At 33.5% G+C, this 22,331-nt stretch overlaps 3 protein-coding genes across 3 annotated transcripts; all 3 read left to right on the top strand.

Moving 5' to 3' along the window:
• The first annotated feature begins 3,576 nt into the window (after positions 1-3,576).
• LOC110650780 (protein RGF1 INDUCIBLE TRANSCRIPTION FACTOR 1) lies at positions 3,577-5,770 on the top strand. The gene is made up of 5 exons (XM_021805902.2): positions 3,577-4,105; positions 4,225-4,404; positions 4,507-4,581; positions 4,882-5,022; positions 5,116-5,770. Exons 1-5 carry the CDS (start codon positions 4,103-4,105, stop codon positions 5,449-5,451), a joined length of 735 nt encoding a protein of 244 aa, XP_021661594.2. The 5' UTR covers positions 3,577-4,102; the 3' UTR covers positions 5,452-5,770.
• A 6,066-nt stretch (positions 5,771-11,836) lies between these two features.
• Positions 11,837-16,451, top strand: LOC110654912 (vesicle-associated protein 1-3). Its single transcript, XM_021811042.2, has 8 exons — positions 11,837-12,078; positions 12,373-12,443; positions 12,544-12,625; positions 12,922-13,037; positions 13,149-13,310; positions 13,411-13,452; positions 15,222-15,299; positions 16,095-16,451. Exons 1-8 carry the CDS (start codon positions 12,027-12,029, stop codon positions 16,206-16,208), a joined length of 717 nt encoding a protein of 238 aa, XP_021666734.1. The 5' UTR covers positions 11,837-12,026; the 3' UTR covers positions 16,209-16,451.
• A 4,995-nt stretch (positions 16,452-21,446) lies between these two features.
• Positions 21,447-22,126, top strand: LOC110654910 (putative lipid-binding protein At4g00165). The gene has a single exon (XM_021811040.2). The coding sequence runs from the start codon at positions 21,560-21,562 to the stop codon at positions 21,953-21,955; it is 396 nt and encodes a 131-aa protein (XP_021666732.2). The 5' UTR covers positions 21,447-21,559; the 3' UTR covers positions 21,956-22,126.
• Positions 22,127-22,331: the final 205 nt, after the last annotated feature.

Raw genomic sequence — 22,331 nt, 5'->3', positions numbered from 1 at the left:
TTATGAATTTAATAATTAAAGTCTCAAAAAAATTATATTTTTAGTGATATATATATATATATATATATATGAGTAATTGATTGATATTTGTACTATAAAAAGCTCTTATTGAGTTTTATAAGTTTTATTTAAGTGATTTTAAGGATAAAAAAAAGTTATTATAGGTAATTATTTTTTTTTTATAATAAATATATTTAGGGAGTTAAACTTATATTTAGTGGGATAGACTTATATTAAATTATGTTAAATTTTATATTTTTTAATTTATATGAATAAAATATTCACAATACCATTGTTATAGAGTTAGATTAAATTAAAGATATTAAGAAGTTTCGATCATCATCCTTAAAAAAGCTCTCATTTTTTCTTAAATAAAAAAAAAGGGAAAAAACACATCTAAAAACGTTGAAGTAGAGAGAGTTTTTTTTTTTTTTTTTTTTTATGCGTCTAGAGAGGCTATCCCTCTTTTAAAGATGATAATTATTCTCAAATTCGATCAAACCAATTCAAACCTGTTCAATTTTTTTTTTATCTCGCTGCATCCTGCATTCCTATCACTCACCCATAATAATAATATATTATTATTTTTTGTATTAAAAATAATTTATTTAAAAAATAAATAAATTATATTTTATAATAAATAAAAATAAAAATAAAAAATAAAACCCCACGGCGAAATCTGTCTTGCTCCTTTCTCCAGCGGGAAGACAAGGACGAGGAGAGCAATACTGACCCGTGGTTTGGTAGTGCTTTTGTGGTGGTTCTTGTCGGTGAAGAGCTTTATTGAGAGGGATTTGTTGTATTTGGTTCAAAGGTGTTTTCTGAGGAGATGAGATGATAGGTAGTCCGCTTGAGCGTTCGTGGTTACGAGTGGGAAGCTGTGAAATGTTGGTGGTACCTCATTAGGGCTTGAAGCTAGTATCCAAACGATGACCCATAAGGTACGAGTGAGACACTGAATAGCACTACCGTCGTCACCATCTGCTGGTTTCTACGACGATCTTGGTCCTTTGTCCCATCTTTGCCTGAGATGGTACTGATGGTTTTGGGGGGTCTTTGCCTCTTCTCAGATGAGTTGCATGTCTTTGTCAGATAGAGATCTTCCCTAGTTCTTTTGAGCTTCTGGGTTGTTGAAGCCACTCCCACAATTGGGTGTCCCGATGAACCGACCAACGCTGGGCACCAGCTAGGTCTTCTATGTTATGGACTTGAGCCTATCTTCTGGGTTTAGGTGATTAGGATTAGCTAGGTTCTATTTGGTGTAATGAGCCTTGGGCCCCTGTGCGTACTCAAGCTATTATCAATGGAATTCCTATCTTTTAATTTAAAAAAAAAAAAATTACGGCAAATCTACATTTTCCACAAGTTGTGCTTTATTAGCTTGTGTGTTGACCAATTGCACTAGTCTTGGAGCCATTTTTCTCTGCCTGTCATCTAAGTTCAAGGCCCCATTTATCATCTGGGCATGCCTTATCAATTTCCATGCACATATGATATCACAACTCAGAATTTCTACTAGGATTGATAGAAAACATGCTCACCTATCTTTACTTTCCACTAATTTTGATTTTATTAAATATTTAATCCCATGTAGAAAAGTGCATGGCCTACAATTTAGTCACAGACAAAATTTCACTGGGTGATAGTCGGTTTTCATTTTAGCTTGCTAAGGTTTTCATTTTAGCTTGCTAAAGTTGAGTATCAATATGAATGATGTATAGATTATAATTTTATACTTAAAAAGTTAGATGTGATATTTATATAAATTAAAATTATTAAAATAATAAAAAAATTTTATACTAAAGAAGAAATTAATAATAGTAGTCTTAGTATTTAATAGAAGCATTAATGAATGCGTGAAGACTGAGCTTCCTATGAAGAAATTATTCAGTAGACGCCTTAGATGCCTAGATTATTATCACTCGCGAGACGATGTAAAAACTAAGGGCGGGTATTATTTGATTTAAATTAGATAAATTAAATTAAATTATTTTAATTTGATAATTTAATTTAATTTTTAAAATAATTTAATTTAATTTAATTTAATATTATAAAAGTTTTAATTATTTTTATTTGGTTCAAATTTAAAGAACAAAAAATTAATTAAATTAAATAATTTTATTAATTTTTGAATTAATTTATTTTTATAAAGAATTTATAAATTATATATAATTTTATATATAAAAATTATTTAATTTATTAAATTGAAATCAAATTTAAAATTAAATTAAATAATTTAAAAATTAAATTTAAATTAAAAAATTATTAAAAATTTAAAATCAATTAATTTAAATATAATCGAATTAAAATAAAATAATTTAATTTAATTTTATATTTATTTTAATTTAATTTAATTTTTATAATTTAATTTAAACCGAATGCCCTATAAAAATTGGGTTCACAAATGCATGATTCAGTTCAGATAATAATAAAGAAACTGGTAAATATCTGAAGGGAGGGCTATAGTGGGTGGAACTGGAAGGGGATGGGTGCGTGGATGCAAGCTGCTCACCACTGCGCTCAGAGATGTCCTATATAGCTGCTGTGTTCTGATACTGCTTGCTAATTCGTACGGTTCTGCACCTCCCTTGTCTACAAGTGTATTCCTTTCCTTATTTTTCTTGCTCTCACAGGCTGTTTGGCCTCACTTATAAGCTCTAAAATGCCAAAACCATTGCTTGATATATATCGTGAGTTGTGATATGCTTCCTTGTAAAATTCACCATCGTTAGTCAGCGATGGGATCAGGCTATCTTACTCATTTGGTTTCTCATTCCAAGGCTAGGGAGGGAAACTTTTGCAATATAAATAAAACTCTCTTTGGGTGTCTTATTTTTTAGTCCAGAGTTACCCTCAGACTGTAATTTAAATGGTTTATCAAGAGAAAAGGCTTTTATTCAAACACAGTATCTGATATGATATAAAATCCATGATATTGCCACATTGACCTCTAGTTTGTTTTATTTCCCAGCAAACCATAACATGAGACTGAACAGAAGCTATGAACTGCTCAGTTTATTTGCTGATCATAACATAAAATCATCACCTAAATTACTGTTGCAATGGCGAAAAAGTGCATACAAATTAAGCAAAAAAGAAGCGAATTTAAAAACTGAGTTTCATAGATGTAGATTTTCTTTTCATCTTCCTTTTTATTCTTTTCATGGACCTGGTTTGACATCATGAACTGAAGAATCCGGTTAGAATCAGTCCATATTTATGAAGCAACCTTAAATAATTGTACGCTCGCAGAGGAAGTTGAATGGAATCAACGTTATCATGATGTTTCACAGCATACGCAAGCTAAAAACTTCAAACTTTTTGTTCATAATACAATTTATTTCTCGCTTCAGTTGAGGAAAATATGGAATCACTCTATATATATAGTACTGTTGCCCAACCAAATATACTATTCTACTGTTAATATACTCGAGGAGAATTTGGACTTATCCTCGAAAATTTTTGATATTTTCCTGCCAAAGTATATAAAAATGGGGACTTTTGAAGACCCAATGCGCCACCTGCCCCACCCTTACCGTTTTCCACCGAGAACTGAGAAAAGTGGCTGTTTCTAGTCTTGTCATGTAGCACTAGCTTCACAGCGCGGAGAGAGAGAGAGAGCGAGGCTCGGCCATTTACAAAGAAGCAAATGGTTAGAGGTTTAGGGTTTTTGGGGGACGGGCGCATAGTAAACAGCAATAGAAAAGGAAAGTTTATTTTGATTCGGGTTGAAGAAATATTTTATAGTTTTCCTTTATCATGTAAAAATTTGTCTGCTTTTCTTTATTTTTGTTTCATTTTCCAAGCTCCATTACACTAAAGTGTAGAGCATAATAGTCTAGTGATACAAACACAAAACCACGACACTCACACACTCTCCACTCTTTAATGAGCCCAAACCCCACCCACCCCCCCTCCTCCTTCTCTTTACTGCTCTTTCATTGGTAACAGTAACAGCACAGCATGGCATCAGTTGACAGGCGCCGTTTCTCTCTCTCTCTCTCTCTCTGTCTGCTATCATAGTTAGTCCACCTCTATCTTTATAAACCCTGGCCAAACACTCCCTGTCTCTCTCATCGAAATTCGAATACGAAAAGAAATCATGGTGGGATTTTTATATGTTCTCTTATTCTTTTCTTTTCTTTTCTTTTCTTTGTCTTTTTTTTTTATTTAATCTTTTTTCCTTTCTTGCTAGAATTGATTGAATTCATGTTTTGCATACAGCTGGTTTCTTCACATCTACTTCCTCACTGGCTTCAAGTTCTTCTCACAGAGAAGTTCTTCAACGCTTGTATAATTCACGAAGAAGCAAAGAAAAATGAAAAGAACATATTTTGCTTGGACTGTTGCATCAGTATCTGCCCTCACTGCTTGTCTCCTCACAGCTCTCATCGACTCTTGCAGGTTAATTTCCCCTTGAAATTCACCTTTAATATCTGCGAGGGGATCCATTATTTCTGGATAACAAATAATTTGGTGAATTTTTATGTTTTCTTTTTGTTTCAGATAAGAAGGTATGTATATCACGACGTTATAAGGTTGGGCGACGCTCAGAAGCTGTTCGACTGCGCTTTTGTTCAAGTAAGTAAATTAAGTTTTCTGATGGTAATGAAATTACAGAAATACTCGGAAGAGCTTGTTAAAATTGCACTCTCTTTATAGTTTACCTCTCTTGCTAATTTTAATGGTGCAAACTCTTTACTGTTTGTACTGACATATTGAGAGAAAATCTTAGACAACAGCCTTGTTTGTCTAATTGTTTAATGTTGGAGTTTTGAAAGAAAAATTAAAAGCCAGAAATGCAAAGACCATTAACATTGGAATTTTCCTGTTTTGGAACCCATTGGCCTGAATCGAGTTTCATTTTCCCTTTCTTGCCAGTCCTACACCACTAACAGTGCAAAAGTGATATTTTTAAACCCGAGGCCGCAAACAAGACAATTCAGAGGCTCCGGCAATGTCTGCGGCAACTGTGACAGAAGTCTACAAGACCCTTATCTCTTCTGCTCTCTTTCCTGCAAGGTCCCTTGCTAACCTTTCTTTTATAATTCTCTCAATTACCCATATCATTTTCCCACTTCTCTAATCTGGGTCTCAGTTTTCTAATTGTTGCAGATCGATTGTATCGTTAGAACAAAAGGTGTGGGTGGGCTTTCAAGTTTCCTCTTTGATTGCAAGTTTTTGTCCTTGCCCGAGTCGGGTTCAGACGACGGTTTTATGACTCCAGACTCGGTGCTTGAACCGGCTGCCTCAAACCGGACATCTTCTAGTTCAGGTGGGTATGGTGGGGTTGGGTGCAGGACAATTGCTTGCACTGCTACAACTGAAATTGTGAGAAAGAAAAGGAGTAGTTTATCGGCTTGCCGGCCAATATTCCCACGGATATCTGAAATATCGGCTGGTTTGATGAACCGAAGAAAGAAGACTCCAAACCGGGCTCCGCTTTATTGAATAGCGTAGAACGGCGACCAGGCGAGGGGGATAGAGAGAGCGGATGGTTGGGGAGGAGGTGGTAGAATTGGTATTTTATTGTTTATAGGAGGGTAGTTTGGGGACAAGGGATGAATCCTCCCAAATTTTGTCTAGGAGTTTCTCTCTCATGGTCTAGGGGTTGGTTCTGGCAAATCAAATTATTCAATGGCTCTTTTTTCCTTCTTTTAGCAGACTTTGGCAACTGTAATAGTGACCAGAGGACCCTGTTTTGCTCCCTTTTCTTCTCCCCCTCCCCCCTATTGATTACAAGTTATTGAATTTTCTGTACCTTTTCTAACCTTTACATTTAAATATTTTAACTTATAGCATATATATCAAATGCTTAGTTGATGATATTTATATTCCACGAATCTAGCCAACCCTAGAAATCATTTTTGATACTCTTAAGCTATGTTAATGTATCACTCTCTTCTCGTTTCATTTAGTGGCTGCATTTTTTTTTCAGGGAAATTCTGGTTTAACTTTCTTTTCTTCTTTCCAAGGTCGCAATAGAGGCAAAATTACTAGCCTTTATTATTCTATTATTTGTTGATTCCTCTCCCAATGTACTCTGTATTTGAAATGAGAGGCTCTGGATCGTATATTATATTCTAAGCTTCAATTTTATTCGGAACTTGTGATATATATATATATATACTGTAATTATCATGCATGTGAGAATACCATGGATTACTTTTTATAGATCATAGTTTCTCTTCTCATTAATAAATTTAATAATTCAATAGGTGTTGAAGAAAATTATTTTTTAGTAACATGAAAATTGAACTCAGGTTTATCATACCACAACTTTGTACTCTGTCGTCAAAGCAAGCATGCAAAGCGTCTAAATACTAACATTCACGTTTAATTAGATGAAGTAAGATACACCACATATGGAGGAGGAGATGCTCGGACCACACCCACCAATGATGATGGAGAATTAAATTTAGCAGGATTTATTTAGCGTGCTGCAATGGAAAAGCGACCATGGGACATGAAGTTTCCCGGATAAAATGAGAAAAAAAGGGAAATGTGGATGAGCTTTCATGAGAAAAAGATGTACTTTGACAGTGACGGATAACAAGGGGATTGAGAAAAGCATTTAATTAATTAATTGATTTAGATATGGGGGACCGACTAGGCCTTAACATATAAGAGACTTGATAATTGATATCCATAGACCAAATCTTTTGAGGGGACTAGGAAGATATCCACAATCTTCCTCTCTACTTGTCCCTTCATCTTTCCCAATTCCACAGGAATCAACCTTGATGGAAATTATTAGCAAACGAAACCATGTCCCTGGATGGCGGGTTCAATGGCAGTTGAGTTTGAGGTGTAGCAAAGCAGGAATGGTTGTAATGGCACGTTTTTAACTCTTCACCTGAAATGAAGACAGAAGTGTGTGGGCAGGAATTGATGAACGCTGATGTATGATTTCTGTAACCAGGACATAGCATTTGCCTTTAGTTATGTCTGTACCTGGAGCAGACATACTTTGTACTATCGTTCAGTTGGCAGCCCTGCTAGCTACCAGTCCAGCATACCCATGCATGAATTATAATTAACCAACAACTATCCTCACCACTTCTTTACTTCCAGCTGTGTTTTAATTTTAAACTACGGGACCACAACCACCGTTCGCTGCCTAAACCTCCAATTCCAGCTTCTGAATTTGTTATCAACGGTACTTTTATTTGTTTTCCACAAAGATATGAAAGAAAAGATAAAAATGAAATCTCTATGACACGAAGTTAATCAATACATTTGTATGGTAGCTGATTTTCTTGGCGTTCACACAACCTCATCGGGGTCCTTGGATAGTTGGACCACATTCATATCGGTCCCTTGTTTTCTTCAGTTCTGGGTCTGTCAATATCCCCACAATTCAAACAACAATAATTAACAAAAGCTGGATAACTGATGAGCTTGGTAATTAATATGTTAAAATTTTGTCAAATGATGAAAATTAACAGAATCGACATGCGGAATATGTACTTTTTTCAATACTAATTTCCTTTTTAGACTGGAATAATATTTAAATTTTCGCACGCCATTGTGCCAAACGAAAATAAAAAATAGGAAACAGCATTGAGAATGACATCATTCAAAGAAATAGATCACCAATTTCATAAGATTTTACTGCTTCAGGGAATGAGCAATCACGTAAATATGGTCTCCTTTTGCAGGGCGGAGAGGCCAGAGCAATAGCATATCATCTTTCACTAATCATAACAACATCCTTGATCACTGATCAGGTCTCTCACAGACGCAGTTGAAAAGCACCAATGTCAGGTTTCTCTGTGTGATCAAACATTTGGACATCTGCCACATTTGCTGCAATTTCATTCATTCTCACTAATGCTTTCAGGGGAGTCTACCTCATCAAGCGTTGCCTCCAGTTCATCCAGCACCAATCTTCTGGTGGCTTGAACCATAAGATGCGCACCCTTCAGGCACCAGAAGAATTAAACAGGGAAACCAGACTAGAAATATTGATCATTCACAGGACAACATATATAACGAAGCTATGAATTTCCAAGGAGCAGCTATTCATCTCAATCATATAGATACAAGAACAACAGAAAGAAATGACACCACTCATAATGGAAGTAGAGAATACGATTAATAAGATAATACCTGAATAGCATCAACAATGAGAAGGGCAAAGATCATCTCGCAAAAGCGCTTGTCCTCTTCTGCATTGCAGGCTATATATGCGCTGGCGATACGAATAGTTAGAAAGTAGTATTATCTCTTTTAACTTGGCAATGGCAAGTGCCAGTTCGAGCAGCGATCGCCGAATTAGATGAGCATTGAAGCTCATTCGAATTACCAGCGCAGCATTTCTCTGCTTGGCATTCGCCACAGGCTTACAGCCGCTGCTCTCTTGTTGAAAGCCTTTCCTGATAACATGCACAGACAACGTTGCTGCTCTCTTGTTGAAAGCCTTTCCTGATAACATGCACAGACAACGTTTTCAGCACCTTCAAGCCTTCAAGGTAGAGCCATTATTATGTTAATAACGACACCGTTTTCATGACTGGCACAGTGGCAGACGCAGACAACCTGTAGATTCTACCACGACCAAACCAAGCTTTTTACTTTTTTTTTTTATTTTTGACATTTTTCTTTCCCTTTCTCAGATACGGCCCCCTGATCAAGAGGCTCTTTAATCTCAACCGTACGCGTGGCCTTCCTTCCATCAACTTTCCCTGGAGCCCCTCAGCACACTCCAGCGACAGATTTCGGCCTCTTGGTCTTTAGCCAATGTTTGGAAAGTTTATTAGAGAGAGAAAAAAAAAAATAAATAAGGAAAAATAAGGAAAAAAAATAAAAATAACGTAAAAATTAATTTTTTTTTAGTAGTAAAAGAAAAAAAGGAAAATAATTTTTTAAATAATAAAATATTTATTTTTTTATTTAAAATTAAAATAAAATAATTATAAAAATAAAAATAAAAATATAATTTTATTTATTTTTTATTTATTTTTTATTTATTTTCTTTTTAAAATGAGAGATAACGGATAATAAAATACATTTATTATAATTTATCTTTATTTTTTATTTTTTATTTTTTTTATTTTTAAATAAAAAAATATTTTTATTTTTTTCATAATTTTTCTTATTTTCCATCAAGCGTTTTAACCTCAGCGATCCACTTGTATTTAATATCAATCTAGTCTTCACCGCGGTCTCAATCTGAGCCGTCAACCCGTACCCGCGAGTCACGAGTTTTCCCAGCCTTAATTTCAGACGACAATCTGTTCTTCCAGTCAAGCCACTATATTTGATCTCAGTCGTCCACGTGTCTAACTTCTTCCTTTGCAGCGTCAGCAATTGTGATCTCCAAAGCAGAACCAAATTTCGCATGAGCTGCTAAAAAAAGGGAAAGGATGTGGGTCTCGCCTGTAAAACTTCCAAACAACTCAAAGATGAAGAAAATGGCATCAAATTGAGTTGGGTATGGTGGAATTGTAGAGAATGCAATGCAGCTCGTACAGAAAAGAGGGATATCTGATACTGTAAAGAGAGATGCCGAGGCTTCAAGAGTTTGAAGCTTTCTGAAGAGAGAAATTGTTGTGTTGTGGGCTCTCCTTTCGCACAGAGAGTTTGCAGATGGAAGCCAAGGATTAGAAAGGTAGGACTATTTTGAATAGGGTGCGTACTGTGTCCTGTCAGTGGTATCAATTAAGTAATATATGGGGAAGGGTAAAATGGATATTTTTCGACAATGCGGAGCAGCTGGCGATGGGACTGTACGCACAAGATTCTTTGAAAAGCCCTGTGATCTTTTACCCCGACATTACAATTTAACTTCTAAAAGGGTAGGGATGAAAAATGACGAAAAAAATAAAAATAAAGAGAAAGAAAATTAAAATTTTATTATAATTATTATATTTCGTTCAATTTACTAAGCAATATGCATCGAGCCGAGCATCTTTTCACCATATGTGAAATTAATTATTAAAGAAATAAAATATGTAAAATTAATTATTAATAATGAAAATTAAACGTGTTGTGTATTTTTTATTTCAAATAAAAAATATATTTATATAAAATATTAAAAAATTATTCACATTATTTGACATTTTAATTATATTAATTGATTTGCTTCTTTATTTTAATTATCTAATTTTATATATTTAACTTAATTGCATTGGTTTTCTCTTTTTTTGGTTATGTTAATTTTCTAAATTTATATTAGTTATTTTTTCTAACAATGTTAAATTCATATATTTCGATTAATTATATTGATTTCCTTTTTTTAATTATTTTAATTTTTATTAAAAAAAGTTATTTCTTTAATTATTGATTAAATTTTCTTAATTATATATTAATTATAAGTAATGATTTTTAATTGGATTTAAGTCAAATTATTAAGTTAAAATTATGATTAATAAAAAACTTTTTTTTTCTTTTAACAGTTTGCATATAATTATTATCATTTTTCAATTCAATTTTTTTTTTAATTTTCACTATTAAAATAAAAGTGATTTTAGCAAGACTTCGTTTTAGGATGGCGTTTGAAATTAAAGATGGCAATGGGTTATAATTTTGTAAGTACATAATTTGACTAAATTTTAATAAAATATGCTTATATAGTATATAATCAAATTTAAAATGAATTTAAAATTAAAAAATAATACTCATGGGAAGTTTGATATGGGTTTGAATTTTAAATATTGAACGTCTGTTATTCGAATTCATTTATATAAATATTTAACCAAATATAAAAAATATATATTTTTATAATGATATTTATAAATATTTATATATTTTATTTTAAATAAAATGAAATTTAAATATTTTATGAAATTATTAAATATAAATTATTAATAAAAAATATTTTTTATATAAATTATTAATTAAAATATATAAAATTAAATAAATTTAAATATTTTTCTAATAATAATAATTAAATTTGAGATAAATTTAATAATCAAGATAAATTTAAATTTTAAAAATATTAATATGATTTAAATTTAAATAAAATAATTTTGGCAAATAACATCCTAAATCAACATCTCTTATAAAGTAATACGATTATGGGATAAATTTTAACAACTATCCATAAATTTATCTAGTTGTAACATTACAATTTCTTAATTTAAAAATGTAATATAAAACACCATCAACTTTCACATTTTATATAGTAAAGTCTCTCTAATATTTAATTACTGATTTTTTAGCTAGACGCTGATTTGAACAGCTTCAATATGAAACTTAGTCAATATTTCTCTTTTTTCTCTTATGTCATATGTAAATTGAATCACTCTACTCTCTATAGACAGAATAATTTTTCATGTGTAAAAAGAACAGTTTTACACTTTGCATAAAAGAGGAGAGAAAAATATTGATAAAACACTATATAAGAGCTGTTCACATTAAATTCTAACTGAAAAATTAATAATTAAAAGTCAGAGAAATTTTACTGCATAAAATTTTAAAATTTAAGGTATTTTATATTATATTTTAAAGTTAAAAAATTATAATATTATAACCATATAAATTTAAAAATATTTATTAAAATTTATCCAACGATCATGGTCTAACTTGCAACCATAAACCATTAATAAATTTGGGCCTCAAAATTTAACCAATTTGATTTTAAATCTGTATCAAATTGTGCAATTTTGGTCACTTCGAAGGCCATTTTGGTTAATCCGGCAACGGTGGAATGTACTGGATCCTCCGATTCTCAGCCCAAAGGGAAGTTAAGCCCTCATCACAGATGTTCACGTTCCCAACATCACAGCCCATTCAAGTTGAATGCCTTCACGAGGACAAATTGTTTATCCTAAAGGGCCCACTTTCTTCAAATCCAACGGTGCCAATTTATCTCTCTAAACACATTGTTTTCACTTCTGCCTTTACCAATTTGAAAAACGTTAGAAACGCAAGAACTGTTTTTTCTGCCATTTCTGTTTCCAGTCTCTTCGATCACACTCAACTTAAAGGGCTGAACAAGTTATTCCTCCACCACAACAAACCCTAATCTTCATACAGATTTCAGTTCTCATAATATTAACTGATTTTCTGATTGGAAAGTCATGACCACCGGAGATCTTCTCAACATTCAACCAACTGAACTCAAATTCCCATGTAAGTTCCCCAGTTCTTTCCTTTTCCCTGCTTGCTTTCTGAAAAGAATTGCTCAAAGAAAGATAATGTATTAGGTGAGGATCACATTCAGTTAAGCCAAATAGCTGATGGCTGAGATTTTATGTTTTTTCTCTAGGAAATCAAGGAAAATAAGTGAAAAGGAAGATGGAAGTTGAAAGATTTAGATAAAAACTTTATCCTTTTTTTTCCTTTGGGCAAGAAAAAAAGTCTAATTTGTCTGTTTGGTGTGATTGTTTACTATTTTTGTTACTGATTCTCTGGCACGCAACGAAGTTGAATTGAAGAAGCAGAGTTCATGTTCTATGCAATTGACTAACAAGTCAGATAAGTACGTTGCTTTTAAGGTAGGTTGTCTTTTGTCGTTGTCCATATTAATTGGGGTTGATTACGATTTTTATTGCCTAACTAGTCAGTATGCAACTTGTGAACATTGGAATTGAGTAGGTTAAAACGACCAATCCCAAGAAATACTGTGTTCGTCCCAACACTGGCATCATTTTGCCTGGGACTACTTGCAATGTTACAGGTAAATATTCAGTAATCACTGGTAGTAAAAAAATTTCTATTCATGGGTCACAAATTGCTTGCTGATGGTTTCTTGCATCTCATCTTTAGCTGGTATTTGCTTACATATGATGCAATTCTGCATGTAAATTATTTGTAAATTCTACTATTTTTCTTAAAGCAAAGAGGATCTTCTTTCAGTTATTTTTAAATGTTAAACTATGTATTTTCTTTTTCTTTTTGGTACCATGAACTCTTGTAGTTGCTGTTCATATTTTTCCTTAACAAATTAACTTATTTTGGAGTGGATCCTGGCAGTTACAATGCAGGCCCAAAAGGAGGCACCCCATGACATGCAGTGCAGGGACAAATTCCTTCTTCAAAGCGTTGCTGCTTCTGACGGTGCAACCACAAAAGATATAACTGCAGATATGGTGAGAATGGATAGCTTCTCATTAGCTCTCTTTTTCTTCTCCCATTACCCCCTTCTCAACAGTTTCATGTTTTCCTTTTTAGACTGAAGGTGGCATTAATTGGTTTTGCAGTTCAATAAGGAGGATGGTAAGGTTGTTCAGGAGTTCAAACTGCGTGTAGTCTATATCCCCGCTAATCCTCCCTCACCTGTCCCAGAAGAATCTGAAGAAGGATCGTCTCCGAGGGCTTCTGTGCTTGAGAATGATAATCAAGATGCATCGTTGTTTGAAGATGTAAGTAATTTTCCTTGTTGCTGCATGCACATCTGTGAAGATAGCCATATCGCTGCATATGTTTTAGCATAAACACTCAACATAATGTTATAATTTTCAGGTATTGAGATCTTTAGAGGAGCCTAAAGAGAAATCTTCGGAGGTAAGTTGTCTTTTTACCTTTTGCTGAAATTTTGGTAACTTGATTATTTTGTGTCTTGCATTTTAATATTTCTGAGTAGGTCAAGTTCTTCAACGGCTTCAATATTTCTGAGTCGGTACTTGGTTGAGGTGAAATGAAAATTTAAAGGCTTCTTGACTGTGTTTAAAATGTTTCACGCCTTAAATGTGGACCGATATCCACTAATTCTATACTTGCAAAATTTTTTCTACAAATTGTGATTTTATGGAGTTTGCATTGCTTGCGTGAATGAATAGAGGGTTTCATATTTTTTTTACTTGGAGATCGGAAGTAATCAACACTGTTCTACTTACATTTTGATAGTATTCTCATTGAAGTGCTTGATTATGATATTTCTTAGGGGCAATCCTGTAGTTTGCTTGATGAGTTCTTGAAATTGCATATGGAAGTATAAAATCTACTTCAATGTCGATGTGGTTTCTTGATGGCCAAACTTCTAAAAATGATATAACCTATAGAAAGTAGAATGTTGATTTTCTGACAAATACTCAGTTTTCAGTTCTTGCATAACTGGTTATTTTAAAAAGTGATTCTTCATTGTGTATTAATATCTAAAGGTTTTGGAAGAACATGTAATTACTTTTTTAGTTGTGCTCTAACTTGAATGGACTCATCGTAGAGTGTGTGCTAATGTAGTCAAACATTGCACTTATGAAAGAATTATCCTTGGAAACTGAAGTTTAATTTGGAGGTTTCTGTATTATCCTCCATGGGAGGTTTCGGATTTACCCTTGGTATTCATCTGACTTCCAAGGGCTTCTAGTAGGGTGCAGGCAATTGGCCCATTAATCATAAAAAGCAGTGGGAGCTTGTCTCTCTTTTTAGTGAGAGAAACCTCTTTTCTCTCTATCAGTTTTCTTCAGTTAAAGGCGTTTGTTGCCCTGGGCAGGGGATGGTCCCTTCCCTCATCAGTCACTGGGTCCTGATGGGTTAGGCGAGATTCAAAGCCTAAGTTTGCCTTGCTTTCCCGGCTTGTCTGGCATCTCCTTGATGTTCTCTGGCAAATCCATGGTTCTTAGCTTTGTTTCTATAATTGCTTGATTCCTAGCCGATCCATCTACAAGGATGGATATGATTATTTCAAGAGAAATCTGTTTGGATGTGGGTTGGCTATTTTTGGCCTTGCATGGTCCTCTTTAAGTTCCCCTGTGTTTTGCTTAATGAGCACTGCTTGTAGTCCCCTTTGGTTGATGGTGGTTCCCATGCTGGTGGTGTTGGTGGTGATTTGCTTTGAAATGTTGTGCTGGGTCATTGGCTTCAGGTCAAACACCTATTTGTCATAGGGTTCTGTTGTAATGGTCTTGGACCATCTTTCATGAGCTTGGGTGTTAGTGTTGACCTAGTTTTCTTGTTGTAGTGGGGCTTTAATCCATGCACATTTGCTTTCATCAATGAGATCTTATTTCTGATATACTAAAAAAAAAAATTAGGATGCAGGCCAAATAACCATATTTGTCACTATTGGAACCATATGCAAATTGCACCATGTGTTTGGGGGAGCATGTAAAATATCAAAATTCTCTTTTATCTTTTAAAGGGTCCACAGATAACTGAGGTCATATTATGAGCCCAGCAAGATAATGGCCATCTAATATTTATGTGTTTCTGTTGTCAAGGAGGCTTGTAGAAGTTAATCTGCGTCAGTTTTTATCGTCATCGTCTTACCAAAATTGAATGTTTTAATTTTCTTTTTATGTAATTTCACAAAGCAATTTTTATTGATTTTTCAGGAATGGTCTACCATTTCTAAGTTGACTGAGGAGAAAGCTGCTGCTCTGAAGCAAAATCAACAGCTACGGCAAGAACTGGTATGATATTTTCGCCGCCTTAGATTTGATAGGGAAAGGTGGGATGGGAAACTTTACTTTAGTTATTGCAAACTTGTTGCTTCTTTACTTGGGTAGTTTTGCTGCTACTTCTCAAATGGCTACTCTTTAACTTTCTTTGGTCTGGGACCTGCAATACAAAACTTCTGCTGTGAAATGAAGTTAATGTTATGAAAAGTTCCTTTCTGCTGATGATATTCTGAAAGGTGTGGAAGTGGGAAGGGTGTTTTTCTGTTGTAATGTGTTCTATTTTACCTTCAATAATCTCTCTATTGATGTGTCAGTGAATTTTGACTATGTGTACTCATGCTGATTAGTATAATGCTTTAGGCCCCGTTTGGGGTTGAAGCTGAGAGGCTAAAAAACTGTTAAATTTGGGGAGTGTTTGATAAATTAAACATTAATTCATTTTAATATGGGCATATGAGAGATTGAGTTGCTTTACATATCAAAATGATTAGCCAATTTAATGTTACAATCCAGCTATATATATTTTGCCCTTTCATTTCATACTTTACCCATGGGGGATTTCCAACAAAAATGCTTTTTGAAAAGGTATCGTTTTAGATGTTTAAAAAAAAAAAAAAGCCATTTAAAGAAGTTACAGTTGTTTTGGAGTCTTAATGATTAAAACAAATCAAAATTTTAATTTTAAATTAATTTTTAATATCTTGTAACTAAAACGACAATGTCAGGCGGACCCTTACTGTTTAAAGTTGTTTGTTAATGTTATGCTTACTAACTTTCTTGCAATTATGTGCTAATTACTTGCTACAGGAACAGATGAGAAAACAAGTAAGCAAAAATCGAGCGGGTGGCTTCTCTTCATCGTTTGTGTTACTGGTTGGTCTATTTGGTATCCTGGTTGGCTATCTTGTGAAGAGAACATAGAAAACTACCAATGAACTGGTATTTGTGTGGTAGGGGTGCTGAATTTATTTTTCAGCCTTCCCCTAGTTTTGGAACTTTTTAGGACTTTCTTATTAGTTTGTAAAGTCATTCTGATATATTATCGGCACTTCCGGTTATTGATTTGTCCGATGTTTGAACAAGACTAGCGCAGCCGGTGATTTGTGTTTGTGGCACAGTTAATGTTGTTTGTTTCATGAATGAATTGATTCACATGTCCATTAATTGCTGCTCTGTATCCTTTGATCAAAGGATGGTGACAGGCATTTGGCACAGTTAGGTCCTAAACTGTAAACGCGATTTAAGATAATTCAACAAGCTGTTTAATTGAATCGATCTCAATTGTGGATGACAATCAAATACAAGATGAACCATTTAACATGGATTAAGCAAAAAAGAATACCGAGTTACATGGGATACTGAAATGGCGATGGGTGATTCATTCTGAAACGTCGTCGTTGTTACTGGGAGTTGGTCTGCGATAGGTCTCTTCGATGTATCTAGCCTTAGCAAGGACTGAGTCGCCGAGTTTTCTTATGTTAGGTATGTTGTAGTTTTGAGCGATGTAGGCTCCGCATAATGTTCCTAGCATGAATGAGAAGGTTTTCCTTGTTATGCCCATTCTGCCTCTCTCAATAATGGCTAATTGGTCGATATTGTTGAGGGGATAGAACTAGAGAGGTTTGTGCAAGAACTTATACTATCTTGTGTCGTGATATGCAAGAGTTATTATTATTATTATTATGCCAAAAAATTCTGACTCCTCTTCCAAGGGTCAACCCCACTTGCTCAAGTAACTTTGGGCAATTAAAAAATCGGATGGCGGCCATGACAAGGAGAAAAATAAAAATAAAAATTGGACTAATTTGATATTCAAATCTAATAAGGGTTAAAATCAAATTGAATAATGAGATAGAATTGAATCAAATAGAACTAATTTAATTTAATTCTATTTTGAGTTTTATTTTTAAATTAAAATAAGGAATATAATCATATTTCTAAATTATAAAAGATGGTTGTTTTGAAGAACTTTGATTTAGTTTTTTTTTTTTTTATAAAAAAAAAACTGAACACAATTGAATAAACTGAACCTTCTATATTTTTTAAGTATAAACCAATTAAATAAAATAAATCAAATTAAATTTTAAATTTAAATTATTTAGTTTGAAATTTCAATTCAAAATGAATGGTGTTAAACCTTAGACTTGTCAACGAAGTTAGAATATGACAGAACTAAGAAGATGATGTAAATATTACAAGATTAAAATAAACTTTTTTTTTCCTTGAAAGGAACTTAAAATAACTATGGTGTGACAATTTCTGAAAATTAATTTAAATTCTATGTTTGATTTTAAATTTCTTTTAGTTGAATAATAAAGTAATGAATTTTAACTTCTTGCATTTTCAATTATTTTTAAATTTAAAGATAAAGATATAAATTTCTAAGTTTAAAATTTCAATTTAATATGAAAAAATTTATCGGGACTTGCAGTTATTGATTTGTTAGATGTTTGAACAAGACTAGAACAACTAGTGGTTTGTGACACAGTTAGCGTTGTTTCTGCCACGAATGGATTAATTTACATGTTAATTACTCTTAATATAATCCTAGATTTTGAGGTTTTTAATAATTGTATTTCAATTTCTTTTTTAATAAAAATAGCCTGAACTTTTAACTTGATCACAATTGCACCCTCCCATTTATTCTCCCATTAATTTTAGCAGTTTTTGCCACGTCAGTATATTTAACCTCCAAATTATAAAAAAAAAAAAAAAACTAATTACAGAGATTTTCCTTCCCACCTTCCTTCAGGCGTTCCCCTGTCCAGAGCAAAGCCCTTCCAAAATGACATTGCTACTTCCACATTCTCAGTTCACTATTCCTCGATAGTCACCTCCCTCTACTTCAATCCCATCTCCATCGCCTCATTCTCATACACAATAAACCAAACTTTAACACCCATTTCGATGTTGTCTTCAACATCACGTGCATCACCATCTTCGCCTTCACAGTTCACACAACAACCTAATCTCACGCCAAGCCCGAAATCAGCTTCCCCCTACACCTATGCAACTGCTTCAGAGAGTTGGTGGGTTTTGAAGAACTGCTTCAAGCGTGAATTGCTTTAGAGAGTTGCGATATACTATGAGAGAAGGAACTGTTGAATGGGTTTTGTGAAGGCTTGATTGAAATACAGTGAAGGGGAAAAGGGATGGCTTTTAGTGTGGTTGCTGGAAAAAAAGAAAGAGATAGAGGGTGACTAAATCTATGATACAATACAAAATGGATCTTGATTGAAGAAATAGGAACTACTGATTTGATTATGTCAGCGTTTAATTAATCTATTGGAGGTAGCCAATGTGTATTGAAGCAAAAGAGTGAAATGGGCCTTAGTTTGAGGATGATGACAATATGTGGGTGGAGAGGGAGAGGAGTTGAGATTGTACTGATGTGGAAGAGCATTAGGAAGACTGTGGCATTGCGTTTCTACCCAGGAGTGAAGGGATGCTTCTTGAAGGGTAGTGACCCTTTGTCGGCGTGTTTGCTACAAGTGCTGGTGAGAGAATAGTTTAAATAGAGCTCTATGAATGGTCTTTGGTTGTAACGTTGGCCAAGGATTGAGATGGTGCTGCCCAATGAAGAAGATGAATCTATGTTCTTGGTGGAAGTCAGCTCGTTTTGCTGAAATAAATGTCTTTTTTACTTTTTTTTTTTCTTTAATAAAGAAAATAGTAGCGAATGTGATTAAAGGTAATAACTACTGATTATGGAGGCTGATCTGGCATCAACTGTTAACTTTAATAGTTCTATTTAACAGTAGGGTGTAATTGTTTCAATGTCATTAGTTTGCAGTATTTTTGTTAAAAAAAAAAAATTTTAAATACAATTATTAAAAACCTCAAAGTTTAAAATTTTTTTTAGACATTATCCCATAAATATATAAAAATAATTTATTTTTTTTAAAATTTATTTAATAGTCAAAAGACTCATTCATCTCTGCATATTTAATATATGCATAGATTATTAATATATATATGTAAATTTTTTAATATGAAATTACAGTTATATAATATAATATCTCCTTTTAGGAGTACATGCCCATTCTCGACCAACTAGCCAATAGATTCTGGAACTTCGCAGGAGTGGCCACCGGAAATTTTAAAGCAAGGTGCGTGGCCACCGGCCTAAAATGCTAATGTGGTGGGCTGGATAAAATATCGCATGTCGTTTTGATTAAAAATGTAAATAAAATATTGCACGTCGTTATGATGTGACATTTTCTGAAAATTAATCTAAATTCTATGTTTAATTTTAAATTTTCGATAATCTCTTCGTCCAATCATAAAGTAATGGATTTCAACTTCTTGCATTTGAGAACATAAAATTTCCATAGTGAGTGTATCGCTATCTCTCATGTTCTTGATAATCTGCAATTTTATGCTGAATTGAAACTCTTTTCATGTTGAAAACAAAAAAATTAAGAGCGTAAAATCAATGATAAATGAAGGCCAATGGGTTATACAACTTTTGGAAGAAATTTATTTTGCATTGTTTTTATTATAAAGCTTCATAATTCAACACATATAGAGCTCACTGCAAAATTGACCATATCAACACATGACTGAGTATCAGGAGCTCACAGGTGCTGGCTCTAATCACCAATAGTCATGAAATCATGATGAGTGTATCAAGAATTTCATTTACTAATAATCTTGCCTGAAAGCTTGTGGAATTGGGAAGGCTTTTTTAGTTTGAATTAATATTTAACCTACATATGTATAAAGAACAAAATCAAAACTGAGGAATTGAAACTAAAGAGGGCAATAATACATGAATAATCATTTATTCGGAATACGAATACAAGTACAACACAACATAATACTATGTGTGAACGATGGGCGCAGACGCAGTGATGGTCTGGTCACCTGGATTCTTCTGCGCTTGGGGTTTGAGAGGACAAGTCCATTTTCCAGCATTTCTTGCTTGCACTCCTCGTGCTATGAACGCCCCAAACATGGCCCCAAAAACAAACGGAACAACTGGCTTCATTCTGTTCATTGAATTGGTTTATAAGACTAACAATCAAGTACAAAATTGTTTAAGCAAATATGGGATTGCACATTTGGGAGTTGGATAGCAGAGGATTTATAGGATCCGCGTTCTTTTCAGGTACGTGATGGCCAAGCTTTGCTGTAGCGCAACAGCGACTGTAGGGTTTTGCTTATCCTGCACGGCACTCCACTTCGAGTGTCAAATTTATTTTTTCAAAGAGAAAAATTGATGATTTTTCCAAGAACCCAATTGTAAAAAGTTTATTAACTCAACCCAAATAACTCTTTAAGTTTATGAGAATATATTATCCTCCTTTTTACTTTAATATTTTTTAAATATTATATTTATATTAAAAAAAATTTTATGTCATTTTTATTATCACTTTTTACTTTACTTTTTAGAAATTTAACATTCAAACCAAACCATATAAATAACTTCTCTAGAAGTACAGGTTATTACACTACTAAAAAATAGACTATTTTCAACCAAGAGGCCCTAGTGTAATATTTGAGATCATTTTCTTTATTATTGTTATAATTCACCACAGGAAATTGGGCTCACTCCTATGGTTTGTTGAACCCAATTTCTTAATTGAAGAATTTCAAGTTCAGAACAAAATAGCCCAATAAGCCCTGTTTCTCTTCATGATTTAGTCAAGACATACAAATCCCACAATTCCATTTTCTACTCAAATTGCTTATTCTTTCTATGGATTTATATCTTCTAAATTCAGATAAGTTATTAATGTCATGGCTGGACTTTTCTTTGTTATCAACTGTTATGGCACAAGGATTATCTTTATGTTGATTAATCCTAGCTAGAACTTAATAAAGTAGTCATAGCCATGCATTTAGTAAATGATGTTATGAAGTAACTATCTTTTTTGAAAGGAAAAAAAATCTGGAATCTGCTTCCAGGGTGGAAGAAGGAACACAAGTCAGTGTTAAAAGCTGTTAGCTAGGGACCTTAAATTATATCTTTTGGATGTTTCTGCCAAGATTAAATCTAAAGGATAATACATACAATATATGAAAGGTTCTTATAAGCTATAGACCCAAAAGTTTGGCTGCTTCAGGCAATTAATGCCATTCGCACTCCACATTAAAAATCTAGCTTTAACACTTTTCATTGCTCAATGCTAGCCACAACTGCCATGCACCCAGACCACATGGGGGTCGCTGTTCTTTCATAATTATGTGCTATAAAATCTACAAGATCTTTCTTCTTTCTTAATTATTCCATCTTAATTTTCTTGACAATACCGTGCAGCTACTGTTAAATGGGTTCTAAAGCAGGGGCTCTTTTAATTCTCCTTAATCTCAAATTTCTCGCTTGCGTTTCCTCACACAAGGTACCAGCATGTTCTCCTCCAAAAGTGCCGTCGCCATCACCTCCCACCGTACCAAAGAAGCAGGCCAAATGCCCCGCGGATACCCTGAAGTTTGGTGTTTGTGGCAGCTGGTTAGGGTTGGTTCACGAGGTTGTAGGGACTAAACCAAGCAAGGAATGCTGTACCATCATTAAAGGTGTCGCGGATCTTGAAGCTGCATTGTGCTTATGCACTGCTATAAAGACTAATGTACTAGGAGGTGTCAAACTTCAAGCACCTGTTGCTATTAGTTTGCTTCTTAGTGCATGTGGGAAACAGGTTCCTGAAGGCTTCAAGTGTGCATAGAATCTCTATCTTTCCCTATCTATTGATCTTTAGTTTCTGAATTGAAATATGTAGGACAATATATTTCCTACTCCAAGCTCTGTTTTCCTTTTAATAAAATCCATGCTATGCGATTGTGTTTCCATTCCTGATAACAATGACTTTCATTTCCACATTTAATAGTTTTATTGATATTGAATGTCCTATTTTGTTTTGTATTTAACAATAAATTAAAATAAGCTTAATATTTTCAAGATCCCATAGGTGATGTTTTTGCATGAATTCTTCATAATATTAGCAAAACGGTTATTCGTGTAATTGTGTGGTTTAATAATTTTGAGGCGTTATCCTCTTTGTAAAATAACAAATAAATAAAATACACCCTCATTACTTTAAT

Source organism: Hevea brasiliensis, chromosome 9, assembly GCF_030052815.1.
Source record: "Hevea brasiliensis isolate MT/VB/25A 57/8 chromosome 9, ASM3005281v1, whole genome shotgun sequence".
NCBI classification, from domain to species: domain Eukaryota; kingdom Viridiplantae; phylum Streptophyta; class Magnoliopsida; order Malpighiales; family Euphorbiaceae; genus Hevea; species Hevea brasiliensis.
The sequence above is the reverse complement of the archived record's forward strand: the minus strand, read 5'-3'. Positions and strand labels throughout refer to the sequence as shown.